Source organism: Corvus moneduloides, chromosome 7 (assembly GCF_009650955.1).
Source record: "Corvus moneduloides isolate bCorMon1 chromosome 7, bCorMon1.pri, whole genome shotgun sequence".
NCBI lineage: Eukaryota > Metazoa > Chordata > Aves > Passeriformes > Corvidae > Corvus > Corvus moneduloides.
This window is the reverse complement of record NC_045482.1, coordinates 17,645,385-17,665,328: the sequence shown is the minus strand read 5'-3', so window position 1 is coordinate 17,665,328 and position 19,944 is coordinate 17,645,385. Positions and strand designations below refer to the sequence as shown.

At 41.9% G+C, this 19,944-nt stretch overlaps 1 protein-coding gene and 1 long non-coding RNA gene across 2 annotated transcripts in view; both read right to left on the bottom strand.

Moving 5' to 3' along the window:
• The window catches only part of CHN1 (chimerin 1), a 96,629-nt gene extending 90,334 nt beyond the window's left edge, over positions 1-6,295 (bottom strand). Inside the window, exon 1 of the mRNA XM_032114099.1 lies at positions 6,061-6,295. Coding sequence (XP_031969990.1) covers positions 6,061-6,169 — 109 coding nt within the window. The 5' untranslated portion in view covers positions 6,170-6,295. The remainder of the gene's footprint in view (positions 1-6,060) is intronic.
• A 6,954-nt stretch (positions 6,296-13,249) lies between these two features.
• LOC116446371 lies at positions 13,250-19,944 on the bottom strand. Its single transcript, XR_004241154.1, has 2 exons — positions 18,142-19,944; positions 13,250-17,682 (listed from the first exon to the last, which is right to left on the bottom strand). It is a non-coding gene; the product is annotated as an uncharacterized LOC116446371 (long non-coding RNA).

Here is a 19,944-nt window from a genome sequence, read left to right as displayed (position 1 = left end):
TAAAATGGTTTCAATTTTTAACAAATCACCTTCATTTTTAAATCCTGTTAAAAAAACCCCAAACCTAAACATTGTACTAATATTCCTAAATTGTTTCATCTAATTAGACTACTTGTAGTTCCCATTGTGACTAGATGTTAAATTGCTTAAATGTCCTCTAAAATTAGCTTGGTATCAGTCAGTACTGAATGAAGCCCAAGTATTTTAAGCAAGGGCTAACCACTTCAAGAGAATCTATTGCCACCAGGTTAAAAAGATCACTTTGAATTCACTGCTTTTCTGGTGAAAAAGACCCAGCACAGGCAGTGCCACACAGGATATGTATTCACTTTGTTGCTTATCTTATGCTCTGAAAAGTTTTCAAAGTTCTTTACACTTTTTTTTTTTTTTGGCCTAGAAGCATCTAGTACCTGCCTACAGGTACTGTTCCTATAGCATCCTACATTTATGTTCCCTGTAGTGACAAAAGCCCTATTATAAATGTCCCAATTCCATGAACAACCATTACCTACATCAGTTAAGGATCATATTCAGAGAACACTTTTCTGGTATGACTGGACTCTTTAGTTAAGGGGCTCTGTCAGTAAACTTTACCAACACAGGTAACCACAAGTTTTAAGCACAGTTCAGAGCCACATATATAAATATAGAGAAGAACTTGAATTGTAGGCAATCTGTTTATTTCCTGTTCTTAGAAGGCTTTGCACACAAGACAAGAAACAAGCAGATTAATTTTTGTGTATTCCTTATCCTACAGAGAATCTGCAGCATTACCTGTTGTGAGCCATTTTTAGAGGAACACTTACTTTTTATGTACCTGTGCTAACCAAGCACTCTAAAATTTAATGCCCTTTCCCAAGCAAACAAAAAATTTATTTAGAGGAAAATTTCTCTCTTTAAGACAGACACATTAGAAAATATGTGGTTGAACCAATATAAACATATCTTACCTTTTGAAGCAGCCATGAGTCAGTAAGTACAGTTTGCATGGAGAACAGTAATCACAGATGCATAGAACTTGAAATAGTAATTTGTTAATTAGTATTTCAAGTATGGAACAACTTATTTTAAAAGGTTCACTTCATACCTGTAGTAGTAAATAGAGTCATAGAAAATTAATTCTGTTCAGTATGACATCAGAGCTCACAGCCATGGAAGCAATTATGTGAAGTGAGCAAATTAATATTTATGTGCTCTTTTAGAAATGTATGGACACCTGAAATGGAGGTATCATTGGCTTCTTTGTCCCTGCCCTTTCTGCCTGTAGCAGTGTGTTGCTCATTTCTTTCATTCTGGTATTTTCCCTATAGATTTCTCTAAAAACTGCCCTTGTTCATCATCTTGTAAAACCATATCTGTCATGCTGACTACAGCTCTGTCTGTAATCCCATTCATCTGTAGCCACTCATCAGAGTGCAAGCACTTCGAAGATTAAAAGAGAATTGCTTCACTTCTCATTTCTTAACCACCAATACTCAGGGATGAGTTTTCATCCATTGGCAGGCTGTGAGCAAGAAGGCAAGAGCATGAATAACTAATGACAAATATGTCCATGAAGATCTCTCCTGGCTGTTTTGAAATGTCTTCCTTTGTTCACAGAAGAGAGTTGATGAGCAAATAAATGAACAGGAAGGGAATTCATAAAAGACAAGGACAACTCACAAGCACTAAACATAACAAAACTATTTTTCTTTCAAAGTACAGTGTTGACTTTCTTTAAGCACTTTTCAGGATATTCAAAGACATAAGCAAACAGTGGGATAACTTAATACTTCCCCTCCTTTTCCCTCTACATTGTTTGTTATATTTCCAATAGTTGAGTCATCCAAGTGGAATGACAGCACACACCTCAGCCGTGTCCCTGTGCAGTCTCACATCTTAGGGTATTAACAGATGGCTTTAGGAAGTCTAGCCATAGAAACGAGACTGATTGCTCTTCCTGTCAGTAGGAAGCTGCTACCCTGCAGGGATTCAGCACAGCAGGACTGGTGGGTATCCCTGAGCCACCTCTCTGCTAAACCAGCAAGTGGCTTCAACCCAGCTCCCCAAAGGCTGGGCATGCAGCCACCGGACTTTGTGCTGAGATGGCAGAGAAGGACACTGGCTTCAACACCATTCCAGCTGCTGCATCAGGCAGGAAGAAATAGAGAGAAAAAGGAGGCTATACCTGTAACCACCACAACATGACTGTGCTGTAGGAGGAAAAACAGCACTAGAACTGGACATCTGCTCAAGTTCCAGATATTTACACACACTGTATGTGAAAATGTGCACTTCGTGTGGACTAAGATATTTTTAAAATCCCCACCAACTCTTAATAAGCAATTCACATGGATATCAAACCTATTGCATCTGTTATTTGCAACAAACAAAAGGATCAGACAGCAATTTTTTTTTTCCACTTCTCAGAGAAACTGACTGTCTTCCAGTCTTTTGCTGATGCAGTCCATGTGCAGAATCTGCTTTCCACTGTTAGATCAAACTTGCATTGCAAGTGCTTGGCCACTGGAACACAGACTGAATGTACTGGTGAAACCCTACTGCCCCTACTGTGGTACCCTACTGGTACCACAAAAGGCACAGCACATATGGGTGACCACCTGTGGTCACAACAGGCTGCTTCTGCCTCTGTAACTTTATCACATAATCACTGAATATCCTGAGTTGCAAGGGACCCAAAAGGATCATGGAGTCCAAGTTCTGGTCCTGCACAGGCCAAAATCACACCATATGTCTGTGAGTGTTAACTCTGTGTAACTATGAACCCTGCTGGTTTGCCTGAAGTAGCCCACATGATTGAGGAAACAGAGGTATGTTTCCAGCTAACAACTTCCAGGCTCTCCCCTTGCTGACTGCTTCCAACAGGGGCTGTTCTTCCTCTTCCCATCTGTGGCGCAGCTGAACTCCTCTTTCCCATAACCCACACCACAAACAGACTCATCATCCGTACCACTGCACCAGGGGAACATGGGCAGCCCCCTATCTGTCTTCCATATAGCCAGCTGTCAGCACAGGGTATCTTGGAAGGTCGTGAGTGAGAGGCAATGACAAGATGAATAAAAGAATTTCAAAACAACTAAAACTGAGAAAGTGAAGAGTCTTAATGTTTTTCTCCCTTGTACTTTATTGTTGCATCATAATCTTGCCAATAAGCTGTAACTGAAAAGGTTAGGTAAGTCAGGAGGTACATAAAGCCCAAGGGTAACAGCCTTGTTTTGTAGCAGAAAAATGCTGTTAATACTAAAAACTCTTTTCACAACTAACTTTCCCAAGAGTCTCAAGGTGCCACCTCAAAGGTGCAAACTGCAGACAGTACTCCTGTGGCAACGTGGGGCTGCTCTGAGGACAATGGCAAAGGGCAACCTCCAACAGGACCTGACTTTCAACTGCCTGGTGTGTGTCCCTGTTAATCCAGGATCTGCAACAATGTCACCCTGATCTCTAGGCCAGTCTTCTTCTAGTAGCGTCTTTGGACTATGCACCAAGAGAGTCATAAAACACTCCCAAGAGTGTGGAGAAACCACATTATGACATTTCCCAACTCTCTCCTCTCCCTGGCTGTGCTCACACAAGTACACGCTAATTGAAAGGGGCCCAGGAAACTTGGTGAATTTTCTCCCCCCCCAAGTTGACATGGCAATTTATCTCAAATTTTACATGCTTTTGGAGCACAACTTATTAGAAAGCAACCTGAGAATGCTGAAATTTGGTTCAGTGTGATATATCATTATGGGCTAGGGAAAATAAAAATGCAATATTGCGCCTAGAATTTGTGAGAGTGAGCAGAACCAAAGAAACCACTCCCCTGAGACCTGTCTGCTCAGGACAATTTTACCAGATTAAGATAGATGTGAATTTAAAATTGTAAAATTACAGCTGCTTAAGGCCTTAAAACAGATACATTAATTCAGACATTTATTTTGCCTTTCCTCAGATTCGCTGACATTGCTTTGGTAGGGGGTTTTGTTGAAACAAAAAAAAGCCCATTCTTCTGTATATTTTTAATGGTTTACTACGGGTCAGCTCCGGCACAGTAACTGAAAATGCAACTATCCACTGGCAGCCAAAATTCAAAATAAAGGCTGAACACTGTTCCTGAAGCTCAAAGCAAGCTTGTTGTAGTCTGTCTTTGTTATGTGCTGAGACAAAGTGTGGCAAGCTACCTCAGCTCAGAGGACTCACAGCAACACAGTAAGCTGTGCTAGCTCAACCATAAATTAATCACAACCACATCTGCAAACATATTGCACTCCCTTACATTTCTGCATTTACACAACTCACACTCTCACATTCATAGTTTAAGACGTGCTCTAAAGCTTTTACATTTGTGAAAGGCACCACATTCATTTGTTGATGCACATGAGCCATATTTGTTGCATTGTTTTAGCGTTACTTTTTGTTTTCTTAAAAGGGTGCAACCCTGAGGTTTTACCATCAGCAAGATAATGTTTAAAAACTAGACAGACACAGCAGAGCACCCCACTCTATCGTCTCTTGACTCATTAACATGTATCAATGTCATTTACTGTAACAACAGACGTGATAACACAAAAAACATCAAGTTACTTCGTAACACAAATTTGTATTAATAGAACATGTCATGCAGTCGATCAAACACACGCAAATTAGGAAAGAATCACATAAGTTTAAAAAAAAGAGTACCTGATATAAGAATGCCACTTCCTTTAAAAGCTAAAATGAAAATATTCTCAATTTTTGCAAAGATTGTAATGACACTCAGCATGGAGAATGTGTGTATTTCAGCCTAAAAGTTTTTTTCTGTTAGGGACAACTACAATATTTACCTCCAGTGCCAGTGCAACAAACTACATGTTTTCTAACAATCTAATTTAAAATGATACAATGTAACATGCACAGAGGTGGTTTTAAAACCACCGATCTGCCATTTGATTTCTGTGTTCACTTTCACTTCTCAGCTAAAGAGCTTGATCCTCACCCTTGCACCTGACAACCTGCAGGGCCCCCCCCACCTGCACCTCCTGAAGTCCCGAGAACTCAGTGACAAGATCAGGCCTATAATGACAGAGACAGTTTACTGTGACCTATGAACCTTTTGCATCCTGAAAAACTCGAGCAGGAAATATAAATATGGGAGACAGCACTGTAGCTAAATCCAATACAGCATAGATTTTATTTGCAGAGAGCTATCTTGCAACATGTGCTAATCTCGTTTTTAGATGGGGCTCAATATGCCACAATAATATAGCAGGTGTCAATTTTTAAGAAAACCCAAAAAACCTGGTTTTATTCTTCTAAGAAATTGTACCAGTGCAGAAATCAGGAGATGAATGAAAGCAAGCCGTTTGTTTACATATGAAATAAAAACCACAGTCTAAACACTATGAACAGACTTTGCATCCTCAGTTAAACCTATTCACTAGAAATCACTTGTGGTGCACGAGCTTCTTTCAAGAAGGGGTATCCCGATTATCCTGTTAACTCTGTACTGACCTTAGTTATACTAATTTCTGCTTTCCTTTGCATTGCTGCATTAACCTAATGTTGCCAAACACAATTTGAAGCCTTTTTTTTTATTGTTTGCCCGCTGTAAATTGCACATGTTAAGCATAAGCAAGCCTTATTTAAAAACGTTACTTAAGAGAACCCACATGTTCAACAGTTTGAACTAGAGTTTTCTCAAGCCGGTTCCCACCACGCCGTCCCAGGCTGTGAAGCACGGCCAGAGCAGCACTCCCAAAACCTCCTTTCCCGGACCTGCCCGCGGCAGGAAGGCACCGGCTCACCGCGGGGAGCTGCGCCCGGTGTGCCCCGACGCTCCCGGGGGTCCCCCCGAGCCGGCCCGCGGCTCCGCCGCGCAGCCCCTCGGCTGCCGGGGCTTCCCGAGGCGCCCTAACTTTCCCCCGCCCGTGGCAGCCGAGCCCCGGCCGGGCCGGCGTGGGGCTGCCCCGGCGGGGCGTTATTCCCGCAGCCCCGGCCCGGCCCTGCGGGGCGGCGCCCACGCCCAGGCACTGCCGCGCCGCAGACAATGGGTGCGGCAGCCCCGCGCCCGCCGGGCCGAGGCGGCGGCGCTTTACTCACCGAACAAGGTCAGAGCCATCGCGGCGGCGGCGGCGGGGCGGGCCCGGGGGGCGGCGGGGGCTGGCCGGGCGGCGCGGCGCTGGCATTGGCGCGGCGGCAGCTCTCGCATCAGCGGCGGGGCGCGCCTGCAACACAAGTTGGGCGCGGGGCTGTCAGCGCGCCCCGCGGCACCGGCGGCCGCTGCCACTTGCTGCCGCGGGGCGGGGCGGGCCGAAGCCCGCAGGGGAGGGGAGGGCAGGGCCGGGCCGGGGGAAGGTGGCGGGGGAAGGTGGCCGGGGACGCGCGGCACCGGGGGCAGCCCGCGCCCGCCCCCCGCCCGCTACTCACGCTGCGTCCCGCCGCCTCGGGGAGCCATCTTGCGCCGCGCACAGCCCGCCTCCGCCCGCCGCGGCCGCCGGGACGGTTCCCATGGCAACGCGGCCGCCCCGCCGCCGGGCACAAAGGGAAGCGCGTCCGCTCCCGCGGGACGGCCGGCGGGGAGCCCCGGGCCCATCCCCGCGAGCGGCTCCGGCTCGGCCCTCGGGCACCGCTGGGGCCGTCCCGGGCACCGCTGCTCCTCTGAGGAGATGCCCTGTGGAAAGCAACGCTCCCCCGGCCGGTGTCTCCTCAGCCGTGACAGGACAGGGCTGCGCCTGCCTGGTCCGGCGGAGGAGCCAACGGTCCTGTGAAAAACATGACTCTTTTCAAAGCGAGGGGAAAAATTCCATTTAAATGCCAGCAAGCATGAAGAGAGCAAACCCACAGATTTCCCCTCAAAATATTTCGTGTGAGAAATTTCACTCAGCCCAGCTGTCATCGTTTTTCGCTGTCCAGGACTGTAAATTTCAGCGCTAAAAGCAATTGATTGAAAATACAACACCGCTCCTGGTGTAACTCTCTTGTGCAGCTTGCATTTTTAACCCGAAAGCAGACACCACAGAGGTTGGCGAGTACTCGGCAGCCCCCCGGCAGGGTGGCCAGCCCGTGTCTCCTGGCGGTAGAGCAGCTCCCCACCCGCAGGGATCGCTTCCCCTCTCAGGTGCGAGTTGTGCGCGCCGAGAATTCAAATCCAGCCCCAGCACAATCCCCGCAAATTTAATCCGCTACAGCTGTACGAATCCACCGCCTTCAGCAGAGGCTTCGGAGATCTCAGCCAGGGCAAGCAGGCTTTGCAGGTGTCGTGGTGGACGCCATGGAGCCTGTTCTACCTTCTCCTGGGGCACTGGGGTGGCGGGCGTGCAGTGGGAAGCCTGCCTCCAAGGGAAGGCTTTTGACAGAGAAGAGCCTGAAGGAAGAAAAGCATCTACATAGGCTGCAATTAGTGGTTCCAGTTCTGTGAACGCAGCTCAGGGTCAGCAATGACTGAAACACCTTTCCTTCTACAAGGCACCTAAAGCATAAAGGTCTGTCTTAAAAAATAGATGGTGTAGGCAGTTAGCTGCACTCAGGTTTTCATGCTCAAAATTCTACCTAATCTTTGTTGTAGAGAACCAAAAGAAAAGATTGTGAGAGTTTTTAGTATTTCTAAATATTCTTTAAGAAAAAAACATGTCATTTGTTATTTGTCAAATATTTCAAAACATAGGTTTTTTTGTTGATATACTTTACTTAGTGTGCAAAGTTAAAAAAAATAAATGGGGAGTGGTTGTTTCCTTCTTTTTATTCCTCCCAAAATTAATTCTAGCATGATGGACCGAATTTCACAAAACTTTTTCATTTTGCATGTATAAAGTGCAAAAGTTTACTGAGCAGATGGATTACCAAGAAACAATATTTTAATCACAGGGCTAGAAGAAGGTTAAAAATATATGAAAATGGGTTTGGAATAAAGCAACACAAAATATCTTTGCAATTCTGCCTACATGATTTGACCTTTGTGTGTACGGAGTGTTTTCCTTGGCTTTTTGGAAATAAGTTGGATCTTCAGATTTTTTTCCCCTTGCATTTCCTGGAATTAAATCTCAAGCTTTCATTCCAGCTTCCTTCAATTAAATGGTCAACTTTTACTCTTCCACTACTCCCAAAGCTTTTTTGCTAACTATTCAACTGGATGTTTACATTAAAAATGCTTTCCTGTTCAGAGTGTAAATCTATTTTTCATAATAGGCAGTATCAATACTACAGTTAAGATCAGCCTGAGTGATTTGATTAGTCATTTCAATTGTCTAATAATGCCTTTGCTAGTAGTGCAGTTATTGCTAAAACCTAGGGAAGCGTGTTGGTCATTTTGCAGTTAGTTACTGGAGCTGTATTTTACTGTGCCTGGAAGAGTAGCCCATCAGAGTTTTCAAAACAGAGCTCAATCGTTATTTCTGATTAGATTCTTTGCTTGGCTTAGGAGGATGTTTTGGCCCCAGCTCCAGCAGCTTTCAGGAACAGCAGCAGCTTTTGGAAGGACTTCACCGTCAGGCTCCTATCCAGAGCCCTCACAGGTGTTGGCAAGTGACGGGCCAGCATGGAGTGTGCCCGTACACAGTATGTGCCACGTAACCCAGGGCAGCTCTGGCTTTTACAGGGGCTGATAGCCTCATCACAGAGGGAGGAAATCAAGGGTGCAAAGCAGAAAAAAAATTAGCCCGAAATTCACCAGGCGGAGGCCCCTGCCACCATATCCTGCTTTTGAATGGACCTGAAATCCTCATGGAGATTTCTGTTTAACAACAATATTATCTTAAAATTACGTAATGCCTTATCAAGCCAGCACATCTCATGCTCAAGTGATAACAATGATTTAACTACAACTCTGGAAATTTCATTAGCAAAGAGCTGGAGCTCTCCAAGCACCAGCCCTGTCGCTGTGCACAGGGACCAAGGGAGGAAATGCAGATGCTCGGGAGCAGCCGGCACACAGCTCCCACCTGGCCCTCTTCGGCCAGAGGGGCTGCTCCTTCCGAGACACCCCAGCTCACAGGTTTGCTCTTTCGCAGGGGAGAGCACAAAAGAGAATCCCGGTGTGCACGACCTTGGTTTAAATGGCAGCAAGGATGAGCTTGGTGTTTTGTTCCCCTGGTTCTCTAGCCCTTGAAAAGCCCTCCCTTGCAAAACTGGCTTGTTAGCATTGCTTTGTGTAGCAAAGGTGCTATTATATTTGCCACCTGGTAGGAATATTTGAGGGTGATTTACAAAGTGCACCTCAAGGATAAAGGCTCCAGAAGAGAAATACGTGTGTGACATGCTATTTTCTGGCCTTCTCATTGTCCTTCAGAGGTTTCTTGCCTCATCTCTCAAACCTCAAAGTTCTTTAGAAACTGCAGTCAGTTACTACAGCTTCATTATTCATGTCAAATTTCATCACTAGGATTTGGGGTTGGTTTCTAGTGTTTAGGGTTTTTTTTTTATTTTGGCCCCTCTGCTTTTGCTGTCTTGCTCTGGGTGCTGAGCACCGTGGGACCAGTGGCCCATTTTCCAGTGGCTTTTCTGTGATCCATCACCTTGTCTGAGAGTCTGGTACAAAATTGATTCTAATTACTTGACATTCTTCAAACCTTAACTAATTCACCAATCATATAGTGATAAATGAGATTTTAAAATTAATCACTGACATTTTTAAAGATTTATACACAACTGTAAAAACAGGTTCCCAGCTAGTAAATATAATGTTGTGTGAAGGAAAAGAAAACCCAACCCACCATAAATTAAAGCTGTCCTGTATTAATGGGAAGCAGTAAAAGTAAAGACATGGTGAGATGTCACCTGATGAATAGGGGTAGCATCTTATCACAGTTAGTGCCTCCCTGCTACAGATCCCCTTGACAGCAGGAAAAAAGCATTGGTAGAAGCCTTGTCATGTACAGAATTCAGTTTAGCTTATAATATGTAATTGCTGGGAGTTCGTGGGGGAGGCAGGGAAGTGGCCAAGGGCTGCCTTACTGAGCAGATTTGGAGTTCACAGTTTTTGCAATGGAACATTTACTCCTTGGAAAAGAGCAAGGCAGATTTCTACCACTTGTTCAGTAAGGTAAATTCAATTATTTTAGCTAATTTAAAAGTAATCAATAAAAAGTTTGAAGGCTGACTACCAAGCTTGCTAGTTATAATTAGTATTTATATAGATGACAGTTATTTCAACATAACATCCAGCCTATCACCAAACCCAGAACTACCATTGCACATTGCCAGCATTTTGGATAATCTTTCTCCCTTTGATGAGAGAAGTGCCATTTGAGCCTGCCTTTTGGATGCTGCTGTTGTTCATTATTAATGGCAAAGTCATTTAAAAAACCCAATATTACCAAACACTGCACAGGCATAGAGGGAGAGAGAATCCTGCATCAACTGCAGCAGCTATGAACAACCTTCGCAAATCAGACATAATCAGTGTTTTACTAGGATTTATGCTAGTCTGTAGATTTTGGAGATAATTTTTTTTCTTTTATCTACAGGGTACAGACTAGCAAAGTAACAGTTACTAGAAGGAGCTTGCACCTTGAATTTTATGATCATTGCTAAAGAAAGTGAGATATGCATAACATCTACCACAGCTCCTGTTTTAAATCACAGACTCACAGCTACCACATCAGAAACTCACATTTGGCATCCTATCCTGATCTAGCACTATGTCCCATAACAACTTAGAGCAGTTTGGTACACAGTGGATGGTGTACATCAGTGAAATGAAAAATGGGCTTAACACACCTGCTTTTGGTTCTCTGGGTCATGAAAAAATGTTTGACAGAAATAGGTGACAATGACAGCCTTTAGAGGTGGATTTTTTTCGGGTTACAATAGAAGTGAATGCCACAAGATCTAAGGGGAGGAGCACACAAGAACAGTCTTATTTTTAAAACTAAACTAATGGTGTTTGCTTGAAGTCTAAAGAATGTGCTGTGTTTAGACTGATGTTACAAGACATCATGCCATTTTTGAATGGAACTGCATCAGAGGAAAAAAGCTCCCTCTTGCCTATGTTTCCTGAACAAAGTCCTCCGTGAAAGAACTCTTAAGGAACTTTGCGTCATGACTCTGCTTAATTGGATTTCCAAGATGTGCATAAATGTGGTGAGAATTACATCATGAACAAGTACTATGGATAGGATATAGTTGATGCTACCTATATTATCTTGGCAAAATCATATGATCTTAAACTTTGATGATGACATGCACGGCCTTTCTCTTGCAGCAGGTTCCAGGTGATGTTTAGAGCTAATAATATCAAAACTATTTATAATTGCAAAAGGGCCTTCTTTTTTTTTTTTTTTTCATTTGCAGTTGCTCTGAATGCATTTTAACACTAGACTTTTTATGAGCTTTCTTATTGCTCATGTGCACACTTACTGGCATATCCCCTAAGCATAGACTCCTAATGTGAAATCAGCTAGTAACAAAATTATTAAAATACTAGGAAATTTCAAAATTGCTTGCGCTTTTGCTCAGATATAAGAGCTACATACTCTTAAGCTACATTTTCTAAGAGTCCTGTGTAAGAAACACAATATGGTTTTGATTTCTTGTTTTATTAAGTGAAATGAACAGGCTAATTAAAGAAATTCCAGGAAGTTTCTGCTTTCTGTCTGCTAGGGACAAGCCTCAAGTGTCAAAGGAGATAATACTGATGGCTATAAAACACCCAAGTGTGTTTATACTGGCTGTAAAATGCAGCTTATACCTTCTATTTAATTTTCATAATATTTTGTTTTATACCATGCTTAGAAATTCATATTAAGCATTAGTTGAAGTGGTGCTTGTATGTATTTGGAAAAAAGCTTGGTAATTGCAAATTAAAAAACAGAAGGCAAGCCACTGGCAAAGCAGTCAGGAAAAAACTGTTACGACTATAATTTCCTCCACAAACACTAAAAACCAAGAACAAGCTAGCCATCAAAAAAAAAAAAAAATCTGCAAGATACTTCTAGTCCCATCTTTGAAAATGTCTTTAACCCTGAGTGATGATCTCCTACTTGAAGCCATAAGCTGTGCCGCAGAACTGGCAGTGGCTCTGCATACAAGTAGTTGAGGCTTCTAGAACTACTGGCTCCACTTCTAGATCCCCTGGATGGATGTGAGGAATTTTTAAAGAAATTGAACCTTCTCATAACAATTCAGCAATTCTGAAGTGCTGTATAGAACCGACATACTCTTGGTGCAGTTATTGGATATTCTGGTATCAGTCCCTCCAAGTAATTTCTACATTCTTAGAGAAGCCAATGTATGTGTTACTGAAGCCAGTCAAAAATACAGTTTTTAATGAGGGTATTAGCCATCTTATGCAACCTGCTTCTCAGACAGAGTTGCACCTTCTAGAATATTTAGGGTTCTGGGAGCTAATGTCCATGATTTAGATCACATGAAACATCTAAGGGTATTTTAAGGCTCAGTAATGCACTTTACATGAACAAGGATGTGTGGGCCCTGGTAAGGCAAACTGTGTCAGATTTGAAGTTGAATTTTATGTAATAGTTTAGAAAAACAAGTAAGAAATTAAGTCTAGAAACATTCTGATAATTTCCTGCTCTATTCTACTTGCAATCAAGTTATCAAGGGCCTTTGTAGAATGAAATTTAATGACTTGAAGATGCTTCTAAGTCCAAGCCTCAAAGTGTTGAGATAGCAGAAGCACGGGATAACTAATTTGAAGTTCGAAAAATCTCTGATATTTCCACCAGGAAGACTTTTGAAGGAGAATATAGAACCTTCCAAACTGAGCAGGCAAGCACATGCACTACTGGTACCTCTCTGCTTTACTGCACAGCTAACTCTGTGAGCAGGCAGGTAATGGCAGCAGGGCACAAAATGCGAGGGAGAATAATGTTGGAAATATCTTTCCAGAACATCATTAGCTCTTCAGGATCGCAGAGAGATGACATTAACCAAAGCAACTTCAAAAAGCTGAAGGAGATTAAAGTTTTTCCTCTTAATGATTCTAAAGTGTCATCGAAGGGATCAATAGCTCTTCCTGTTAAACAAGCTGTTCAAAACAAGTATTCCTGAAGAGGAGATAAACCTGTCCTGGGAGTAATAGTGGGATTTAATTAGGATTTGAGATTTTTCACTATTCGTTAATTTATCTGCCAGTATCACAATGGTTTTAGTGAACTGTAAGTTTACAACAGTAAGATTCCTTATGAAAGGAGAAAATTACCTGATTCCTTCTGAGCCAAAATACATTATTTACTATGTGGCCCACGCAGAGAGAAATTTCTCTTTTCTGTGCCTGATGTCACTGTTTTTTTTTCCTGGGGGAGGAGGAAAGAAGGAAGGGAGGACAAAAGCATTATTTCCCGTTTCTTTAATAATAAAATAATTACATCCCATGGTGGTGCACATTTTGCTTATTGTTAACCAAGACATGTGGAAAACCCCTAAGCAAATCAGAACTAAATTAGACTAAGACTTGGCAGCTTTTCAGCTGTGCAAGCGGAAGTTTTATTTTAAACAAAATCAGAGATAACTGATGTTGAAACCTGACTTGCACATCACCACACCAAGCTCAGATCTGGAATTCAACCTCATGTATTCAATTGTAAAGTCATGCAATCCTCAATCAAGCAGATATGTAGGAAACTAATTCCTGGTTTATTCCAACACTCAGTTTCTAGTGGTTTTCTACACAGAGATGTGATACCAATGCTTTCAATGCCAACACAATGACTTCAGAATTCAGAGTTTATCTGCACCAACGAGTCACTGATAAGGGAGTACTTTCCAAAGAAGTTTGGTTTTGTTTTTTGGTTTTTTTCTTAAAGTCCAGTAAGTCAAGAAAATACATTTTGAAAAGACAAAACCGAGCAAAGCTCTTTGGCAAACCCTGTGCAATACTGCAGGAGCAGAGGGACCCAGACCCTCACCATTTCTGTGGGCATTGCAGCAACATTTCAACGGCCACTTTGCTGCTTGTTGTCAGAAAACAGCTTCTTTGGTCCTTCTTTGGAAAACTGCTCTCCTTTCTGCTCCCACGTGGATGCATTTTCATGACAAATGTGTCATAAACTGTTTTAGGAGAACAGGGGCCAAAAAAAATCCAATTAGTTTATTGTCTGAGTGTTTAAATCAAAAGCAATAATCCAGACTATAATGTTATATAGCATTAAAATAATTTCCTCCTTATAGCATATAACCATTAGCCATATAAAGACAAAAAATCCCCATAAAAACCCTGGAAGTGACATTATCTGCATTCTGCCCAGTTCTTTGAAGGAATGAAAAACATTGTGTAGGCACTATATTCTATTTCACTTGTTTTTGAATGGAGCTAAACAGCTTCAAAAAAAGATGCAAAGTTCAGGTGGATCATTACTGATCAGTTGTTATCCCTATTCTTACTCCTTTGTTTCAAGGTTTCATCGCAGGGCCACTTGCTCTTAAAATTTCTTTACTGTGTGCACAACAGAATGCCTTTCTTCTGACTGTGGAGAATCATACCCTCCTTAAAGCATCCTGCTGCTCTGTAAACTTGAGAGTGAAGGGCAGATGCAGCTGCAACAGCTGCAATGCAAGACTGCAGTTGTTACTCAGAGAAAGCCACTATTCTAGCTTTAAGAAATTGTCCCAGATCCAGGGATTTCCTCATCTATTTTTAGCAAGCACAAGCAAGACAGATTTCTTGGTGCTTTTCAGTCTGCATTTGCTAATGCTCCCCAAACTCTTCCTGTTCTGCCTACCTAAACGTGCTTCCATGACAATTTACTCCCACCTAAAGCAGCGCTGCTCTAGTCCTGTTTCTGCTCCCTCCTGTTTCTCTGCAGCTGCACTGGCTGTTGGCCAATGCCAGTGTCTAGGAAAATAACCCGCAGCACTCCAGAGAGACAGACGAGTGCATGAGTGCTGCATCACAGCAACAGCAGCGACTGCAGAGCTGCCCAAACTCTCAGATGACCCTCTTAAAGATCTGTGCTGGTAGTGCCCTTGTTAATCAGACTCTTTAGTCTGCTGCAATTTACTTTAAATAGCATATAAAACAAGAGTAAAGGTTAAGGATTTCTTTAGCTAGGCACAAACTCCTTCCCAGCCCGGCAAACCGATGCCATGCCATCTTCATAGACTTCTACAGTGACGTCAGTGGGACAGATTAGATTTCTGCACCAGCCTGCAGAACACATCCCAGAGACCCGCGGTCTGATTATAGCCCTGGCAACTGCTGCTGCCAACATCTTGCAATGGAATAGGGCAACATGGACCAGCAGATGGAGGAATTCAAACAGTGCAAGGAAAAAGCAGACCCATAAACAACACCACAACCTCTATCACAATGAAGCACAAACCCATGGAAAGATGAAATGCTGCAGAACTCTCCGCAGTCGGCTCCATGTGTAAAGCCAGATTATCTCCATCAGTGCGCTCATATCACATGCAGGCTCCTAGGCCCTGTTTACATTAATGAATATATTTAAATAGAACCATAAGGTTTTATTTTTATTATTTATTCTTGCTGTACAAATAAACTCTGTTATTCAACTCTAAAAGCCAGTTTATGGCAGTTACTTTTTCAGGAGTCTGTTCTAGAAGCCAAATTTTAGTGTTAATATTTTTTAGTTTATATTCTACTCCGAGGAGTCAAGTAGGCAAACTACGCCATGGAGAAGCTTATAGCATTCCCTGGTAGTTCACTGGAAGAGCAGAAGAGATGGCTTCCCCTTAGCTCCTTGGAGAATGACAACCTAGAGGGAAAAGCCTCCAAACAGGAGAGACAGATGAGCAGTCAGTGAAGCAGAGGTGGCTTTCAGCTCTTTTCATACCACAATGGCCAGATTGTATTTTAGTATCAAGTAACAGTAAGGTGTGGCCTACCAACTAGGTATGAAATTTTTCCCAATGCTTGGCAGGGGAAACCTGCCTGACCTGCCTGAGGCCAGCTGCAGAGGCAGAAAGAGAGCTCCCAAGCAGCTGGGAAGCGTGTCGCCCCTGCCACCGCTGGTCCAGCTTGAGGGGACTGTACCTTCCCCCTAGCTCTTTATCTTCTTCTCTCAAGACCTTAATGTGCTGTAAAATGTAGAATACCAGGAAAAAAAATATGAAAACTTGATGTCAATATAAAAAAAGTATTTGCTCAACATATCCAGCAGTTACCACTAGATGGCATTTTGTTCCTGAGAAATTACAAAACTCACAGGTTTGGGATTATTTGTTACACACAGCAGGAAACAGTACAAAATGGATTTACTTACCTCATTCAGTTAATAATTTATTATCCATTGTCTTGTATAAGCAAACCATTACTAACAGAAGGCATTTCAGTTGCAGATTGATAAAGCCCGTTTATTTAACTATAGCTTGTGACTTTTCAACCCTCTGTTCAATAGGTAGGGGTTTGAACTGCTGTCAGCACTTACCAAAATCTCTTCCACACTTTAAATGAAAGACAAATGTAAGCCAGGTCACAGACTTTGAGCATGCCATGACAATCTGCCAGAAATGCCTTGCTCCAGTAACTATATACAGTATTTCCTGTGTTATTTTTGGATAAACCCTTAACACAGATTGCAGTATAAAAAAGAGTTTCCATTCAGGGAGAGAGCTGTTACAATTTGCTTGTTATGAAAGAATACTTTAATAATATTCAATTATTAATATTATATTTTTCTGTGGTTCATTTAGTTTCAGCTTGTACAAGCTGTGATGATTTCCATTCTTAATCTTTGCAGGGTACAATGTATCATACCCAGAGGTGCAATGAAGCTCTACTGGGCACAACCTGGGGTGACATGTAGGTGGCATTGTTTAACACGACATTGTTTAGCACCTGTAAGCCTCTCAATGTCAGATTAAACCAAGCAGGAGTATTTCTCTTACTCTGCAGCAAAACAGGAGACTGTACATGATGATGTACAGCAAGTCTGTGCACTGCTCAAATTTTCTTTGACTAAATTATGCTTACTGACAGAAGCATTGATGATCATTAGGAGTGGCTAAATCAGATCCTGCTCTCATACCTGCTGGGAAAAGACTTATTATAGAAGGAATCTTACTTCACTAGGAAAAAATTAATCCTCACCTCTTCATAAAATAGGCACAAGCTTCTTTGAAGTTGTTAATGTAGAAAAGCTTCTTTAAGTCAAATATTTTAAGAAATAGTGTGCTGCAACACTTTAAATGGCTTTATATAGTTTTAGTAAGTATATACCTGCCCTTTCTTATAGTTTAAATTCAACTTAATACTATTCTCCAGCAACATAAACTGGACTAGAATAAATCACTAGACATTTCAAACTGGAAGTTTTCAACCTGTGAAAGTTTGTAACAATGTAACTCTGACAAAGTGGTGACATTTTCTTCAACAGACAAGACCTGTGGGATTTATGCACCCTCAGGAACATGCCTAAGTGCCTGACACATTATAAAGCGCAGTTCCATGAAGGTGGGGTGTGTGCCCTTATCCAATATGTGAAAACAACAACAAAACCTAAACTAGACGTGAAATTACAAGAGCAGTTAAAGATCATGAATTTCTTTCTTGAAAGAAAAGGACTTTGCTAGACCTTTGTACCAAGGAAAAGTACAGAATTTATATAACAAACTGGTACTTACAATGTAAGGGAAGCATCCAAGTCAGTACAATGTGTTTCCATCCCAAGAAGCCAATGCTGCGCCATACATGACAAATAGAACCCTGCTGTCAACTCAAAACCAGCATTCCAGTTGTATGGTAACTGGGAACAGAACTCAAGGCTCTATGGCCAGCAACCTTCCTACACAGCATTCAAGAGAGTGCTGCATAATTTAGAGAAGGAGAAAGAGTAAAGTCCCATTAGAATCAGGACTCGGGTAAAGGATACAGGATAAAGAAATATTTTACATATTCACACATACATTGAAGTCATAAATTGTAAACTTAATAGCTTAAGAGTCATTAAATAGCAAAATGAGCAAGTGCTCAAAATGTTGTCATCCAGTGAAATGCACAGCATCTCCTCAGTATTTACAAGGATTATGTATTTTTTTCAGCAAAAATCATTAGCCCTCTACAGCAATTCTGCTGAAAAAAAAGGACAGAAAGCAAGAAAACTGAAGTATTAGCCTTTTGCTTGTTTTCAAATCATAGCCAGGCTGACTATAAAGTCTCTTGGCATTTTACAGGCAGCCAGAATGACTGTACTATACATTATATCACCTTTAAGAGTATCTTTCTCAATACAGCATTATGAATAACAGGATGTTTATACTACTTACCTCAAGTGAGATCAAAACATTCCCAACAATGCTGTAAACATTTGGAAGAAACATCTTCACAGAATGCATCTTTGTGGCAGAGGAAAGGGCTGCTATAACTGAGCAGTGAAATGCAGCACCTTCTTGGTGCAGACATTTTCCCCTTTGGTTTAATTTTCTCAATTTATTCAGGGCAGTTTGTTTGCTGCTAAGGCAGAGGGCTCATTCTCTCCTTGCTCATCTCCTTTTTCTTTTGATTAGAATCCCAGATGTAGGACACATATATTTTCCCATTTTCTTTTTAAATGTAAGCAAATTAGTAGGCTTTTTGAAATCACTCAGTTAATAAAATGCAGCAGCCCAGTCGTTTCTCAAAAGCAGTATTTTTGCCTCCCATAATGGTCTAGAACAAGTGATTCAGCTAAAAGGAGGGAAATACTATTCACCGACCGTGCCAGTACTAGCTTGCAGCAAAACAAGAGCAGAAACATTTTAGGCAGTAGAGAAAAAATAGACCTTAACTTCAGTCTTTCAGGTAGCTAAACAGCCATCAGACGGGCTTTCAGCACATTCCATCCACCTGGGCACAGATGGTGTTAAACGGAGCTGTAATAGCTCATGTTTGTACTTTGATATATTGAGATAGCCACAGGCAAGAGTGAGGTGAGGAAAACCTGGCTACCTGCAATCCCCTATTCCTCTGAAAGTATTTCCCTGGCAGGGCCTTCATTCCTGAAGCTCATCTCAGCCCAGCCCTGACAGTCCTCCCTAAGCCAGAGTACTCTCCTTTAGGCTCATTAATTGCAAAGTGCAGTAGCACCAGGCCCTGCTACCCAAGGTTACAAACCCTGCCCCATCCTTACCCCACTCAGTTTGTGCTACTGGTATTAAAACCAAAGGAAAGTTCCTAGAAGCATGACTCCTTTTCTCTGCTTCAAGCTGTTCTGCACTTTCTATGCTTGTTATCATTTCGAGTCAGTCTATGCAGCTTAAGCTACTGTCTCTTTACCTATGGACTAAAAATAGTAATTGTCCTTGCATAATGATTTTACAACACTCTTCTGATTAACGATTCACTCCGGATTAAATTAAGTTACAGGTAGTTTATCTAAAAACTTAAGTACCTCCTCTCCTGTCCCTCCTCTTCCCCCAAAAATGAATAGGACAAAGTGCTTCTAGCACATCATTATACAAATAGTAATAGAAGAGGGATAAAGACGTTGAGCAAGGTTTAAAATACAGTAATTACAGAAACTGGATCAAGTTGTGTGTCTTACTGTTCTACTGACAGCCATGATTAGATGATAACTAACCCCACACCTGGGAAGTTAAAAACTTTTTTGGAGAGGGTTGCACTTTGCAGAGTTATGAAGCCATCAGCATACAACCTGCACTCATTAGTTGTGCACAGCATCTGTAATGAAATCTTTTGTAACATTAAGAAGTCCTTCCATACCTAAATATGTATTTTATAAGGTATCTTGGTTTAGGAAGATGTAAATATAAAGATAACATAAACTTCTTATATCTATTTTAGCTGAAGACAAGGTACAGAGTGTGCAGAAATTCCTTTTCTGACTTCTAACTTCTAGAAATGGAAATTTGCTATAGAGGGTTAACACAACCAAGGAGGGAGCAACATGAAAAAAGAAAGAATTCCACACTGAATATGTAAGCACTTTCTGGGGCTCATCACACAAAGAAAAATATTTTGAAGAGGAAGAAAGTAAAGAAAAAGAAAGGTCATGAAGTCATGATCCTACATTCCATAAAGGGGAGGAAAGAAAGAGAAAGAGAGAAAGAAAGAGAGAGAAAGAAAGAGAG